Consider the following 4,507-nt stretch of genomic DNA (forward strand, 5'->3'; position numbering starts at 1 on the left):
AATTATGTAATTTTTACCCCAAATATTGACTACAAGATAACCAAGAGGATCAATGAATGATGATATGGGTATAAATTTGATCATATCCTGGAATGTGAAGTCAATTTTTGGTTATCAAATCTCGTTTCTTTACTTTCTACCCACTTGAGGTATTTTATTTCTGGCTATTCTTGAACATTGACAATAAAAATATTAGATGTTTCCCACTAGAGAATAGTATATTTAAATAATCATTAAAATAACAACAACAAACTATTTCTCAGGACTTGAGAGCCCAAATTATGATTATATTATATTTATGTTCACAGGACTTAACTTACTTCTTGATAATATTTTAAGTAATTGATTTTACTTCAGAATTCAAAGTCAGGGCATGTAGAACACTAGATTATGTCTGTAAGTAGACTTACAATTGCTAAAAATATAATTAACTTTCTTACAGAAAAAATCAATTTCTGAGTGCAGATGAATGTTTCAAAATAATTTAAAATACGCTGTTTTTTATAAAAGCTTACCAATAGTAATAAAGTTATTTATAACAACTAATTGTTAGTGTGATGATGTAGTATTAGGGCATTTTAAAGAATGCTTGAAACATTTGATCGTGACAACATATAAGCATTATCAAAAAGAAAATAATTGGCTCTTCTGTTATTGGATCATGTTAAAACATATTAAAAAATGAAACATATTTTGAACAGAATTCCATAGAGAAAAACCTCAAAATATTTTTGATGCTAACTATAAAGGGAGTGTTTTTTAAGGAAAAATGTTTAAAGGAGTTATCCAAGTCCTCCTAGCCAGTGAAACTACATGGCCAAAACAACAGTAGCAGTAGAAAACAAACAAAAAGTGGCCTGAAAATATTTTTCAGTGTGCAAAAAAATGTATATATATTTTTACTTTTAAGACAATCAAGGTGTTTAATTTGAAAAACAAATCAAATGTTATCATACTACCTTGTATAAAACATCAAAATATTTATCATTTTTATAATTATTTAATGAAAAAATACTTTAAAAGCTGATTATATATTTCCTTTTTCTCTCATAGCACTAAGTGAAATTGACTGATTATATTTTGTTTAAGTAATGGGCCATGAAGAGTGTTACACTTATAATTTTGAAAAATGATCATGTTGAAATGTACTCTTTGTGAATATATTCTTGCAACTTGAACCTAGAGTCTTCCATTCACTGATTAATTTAAAAATGTCAAATTTTTACTTGTGAAAAATTTTTTCACAAGTGAAAAGTGAAAAAATTAGAACTTTACTTCACTCTAAGAAAGAAAATAGCTTTAGACATCTAAAAAATAAATCATTGGTTCAAGAAAAAGGCAAGCTATGACAGGAAGGAATTGACATAGCATGACATGTTTTTCGCTTGTAAAATGTGTATCTGTGATATACAACTCCAACTCTGGCCTTTGGGAATTAACTTTCCACTCTCCAGAGTTAGCAAATGAAAGAGAGAAAAATAATCCTTGAGATATAAATCCTTATTGAGTATTTAAACCAATTCTTTATCATATATACATACACTTCACCCTCTTTTAATATTACAAATACAAGTACACCAAATACCATAAACTTGTGGCTTTTACTGACAGTGTCCCTCCTTTATCCCTTCAACCCTTCTTACCATTTCAAGGTTTAATGCCAGTTGCTTTCCAGCTGCCAAACATCTGAAACAGTGTACCTGAGAGCATTTCCAGAAGTCTGCAAGAGTCAGGAGCAGACAAGTGTTGTGTTAACACTCTCTAGCATAAACCTTTGAGGAATACTTCTCTAGAAGTCGAGAACAATAAGTTTTAGGATTGCGTTTTGTGTTATTTCCCTCACAAGATTAATTTTAGTGGCCATTTATAAAACCCAACATAATAATGGACCACTTTTTGGCCGTCTTCTTTTTTCTGTATCATTTCCCCACTTTTGAGCCCCTTTCAAATAAATGAATTGCACTTGTCTTAGGGTTTGATTCTAAGATATCAACACTAAGATGAAATCAAAGGTTAACTTTCATGTTGGTAAAATGTCACTGAACATTTAATTTTTGTCACCTCTCTTCTCTAAGTTTGCCTTAAAAAAACAACAATTGTTTAAAAGTTATTCTTTTTAGTCTCTTACAGAAGTCTTGTTCTTTATTATTTAAAGAGTCAAAATTATATAGTTAATTAGCTAGAATATATGGACAGCGCTAAAAGGAGATCATATTCAAACTGATATGTTTAAACAGAGTTCACAATAGGTGCAATAAGATTGAATGTCACAGAGGCAGAAGTTTCTCTAAAACTTTATTCATATGAAAAACAGACAAAGAAAAACGGATGGATAAGAGCAAGAGAAGAATCTAGTTTTGAATAAAGAACCAAGATCCCTCACTGGATTTACAAGTTAAATATTTAAAGTTGTCTTATAGTGTACATCACTCATCATTATTTGTTAACAGTTGACCATTTAAGATTTATGATTATTAAGATGTATCAAAAGCAGAGTGATTAAAGGAGCATAGTCTACCTGTGAATTTAAATTCTAACAGCTTATATTTTATAGCAAAACTGTACTATTTCCCATTCATTTTTTTCTCAAGAAGAATATATCATTTTCTTCAGGAAATTGGTGTGAAACATACTGAAGTTTCACACCACTGGAGAAGGAAAAAATAGTGGGCACAATGAAAGAGATGCTTAGTAAATATTGTTGAATAAATGAATGATGACACCATTGAATGCTCCTATTGTATAGTGCCCTTTTGCTTATGAGCATGGAAAAATGTAGTGTAAATCTAAGTGCTTCCTGGTTGTCAGCTATAAATGGTTTAATATAAGATATACTGATAGAGGAATGATAAAGTCTTGGTTAACCTCTCTATACAGTAGCATAAGTTTCAGCTACTATGGCTGGTTTAGGCCACTTGTCTAAGAGGGTTCCTTTGTGTTACCCTTTGCAAAGCTTCCTTCACTTCCTTGTTCCTCAAGGTATAGATAACAGGATTCAGGGCAGGTGTGACCACTGTGTACATGAGTGCAGTTGCTTTGTCTGTTTCTGGAGTGTGTGCAGTCTTAGGTTGCAGATAAGTGAACAAGGCGGTGCCATAGAACAGAGAAACAACTAGGATATGAGAAGAACAAGTGGAGAAGGCTTTGCGTCTGCCGGCTGCTGAAGGGATTCTCAAGATGGTCACAAGAATGCGCATGTATGAGGACAGAATGAGGAAACAGGGACTCATAATGAAGATCACAGAAATAGCAAACAACACAATCTCATTCTGGGAGGTATCCACACAAGCCAGTTTCACTACAGGCATGATATCACAAAAAAAGTGTTGAATCTTTCCTGTGCCACAGAAGGGCAGAGTGAAGATCCAGGTGGTCTGGGCTGACTCTACCACCACCCCGGTGACCCAAGATGCTGCAGCCAATTTCAAACACACATGGGGGCTCATCAGGAGAGCATAATGAAGTGGACAACAAATAGCTACAAAGCGGTCATAGGCCATGGCTGCCAGCAGGCAGCATTCTGTCAGTCCCAAGATGGTAAATATGTACATCTGGGCTGCACACCCTATCACGCTTATAGTCTTGGTCTCGACCAGCAGGTGCACCAGCATCTGAGGCACCACACTGGTGATATAGCACATCTCCAAAAAGGAGAGGTTCACTAGGAAGAAATACATGGGAGTATGCAGAGAAGGGGCGACCCAGATCAGGCAGATGATAATGAGGTTTCCTCCCACGGTAAATAAGTAGATGATTAAGAACACAATGAAGAGTACTGGTTGCAATTCTGCTAGAGAGGAAAAAGCCACAAATGTGAATTTGGTGCAGAGGGACTGGTTTCCACCCATTATGGGCTCAGAGCTAGACATCTGTGAAGACAACAAAGAAGGAAGATAATACCTTGGAATCCAGCCACCTAACACAGCTCTCTATCAAACTATAGCAAAGGAGCTCTCCTAGAATCGGTGGTCTGAGACGGGTACCTAGACACCTGGATTTCTTCTGTGAAATCTTTCTAAATAAGTAATCAATTAAATGAGATACATTTTCCTTCCTGATTTTGAGTTGTGGATCTTAAGCTATTTTCACAGACATTTAGAGAAAACCATGGTTTTTAAAAAACACATGCTGAGATTTTTTGGTTTTGTCTTATCACCATTTTAATTATATCCACAAGTTGTTATGTATTATATAAAGATATTAGAATTATGAAGTATTCACATATAAACTACATCTATAGAGTAAAATATAAAGGTGCTATATTTTGATCTTCTAAATTCTATAATCCTCCTCAAAGATACACTTAGGGATTTAAAAAGGAGTACATTTCCAACCATTTATCTATACATTTATATACATATTTTTACTTACTTCGATTTGAACAGAATAAGCCAATGATTAGGAAGTTAAGATACAAGGGAACCAAAACCAACACAATCTCCTTTCCATAACCTCTATGCAATTTTACAGGCAATTATGCATAGGAGAACATACCTAGAACCACAAG

At 33.9% G+C, this 4,507-nt stretch overlaps 1 protein-coding gene across 1 annotated transcript; it reads right to left on the bottom strand.

The window, feature by feature from the left end:
- Window positions 1-2,906: 2,906 nt before the first annotated feature.
- LOC142873440 (olfactory receptor 10C1-like) lies at window positions 2,907-3,848 on the bottom strand. The gene has a single exon (XM_076007842.1). The coding sequence runs from the start codon at window positions 3,846-3,848 to the stop codon at window positions 2,907-2,909; it is 942 nt and encodes a 313-aa protein (XP_075863957.1).
- Between the last annotated feature and the right edge of the window lie 659 nt (window positions 3,849-4,507).

Source organism: Microcebus murinus, chromosome 10, assembly GCF_040939455.1.
Source record: "Microcebus murinus isolate Inina chromosome 10, M.murinus_Inina_mat1.0, whole genome shotgun sequence".
NCBI lineage: Eukaryota > Metazoa > Chordata > Mammalia > Primates > Cheirogaleidae > Microcebus > Microcebus murinus.

What these genes read in the sequence shown, in the direction of transcription:
- LOC142873440 (XM_076007842.1), bottom strand. Translation starts at nt 3,848, where the DNA reads ATGGGTGGAAACCAGTCCCTCTGCACCAAATTCACATTTGTGGCTTTT.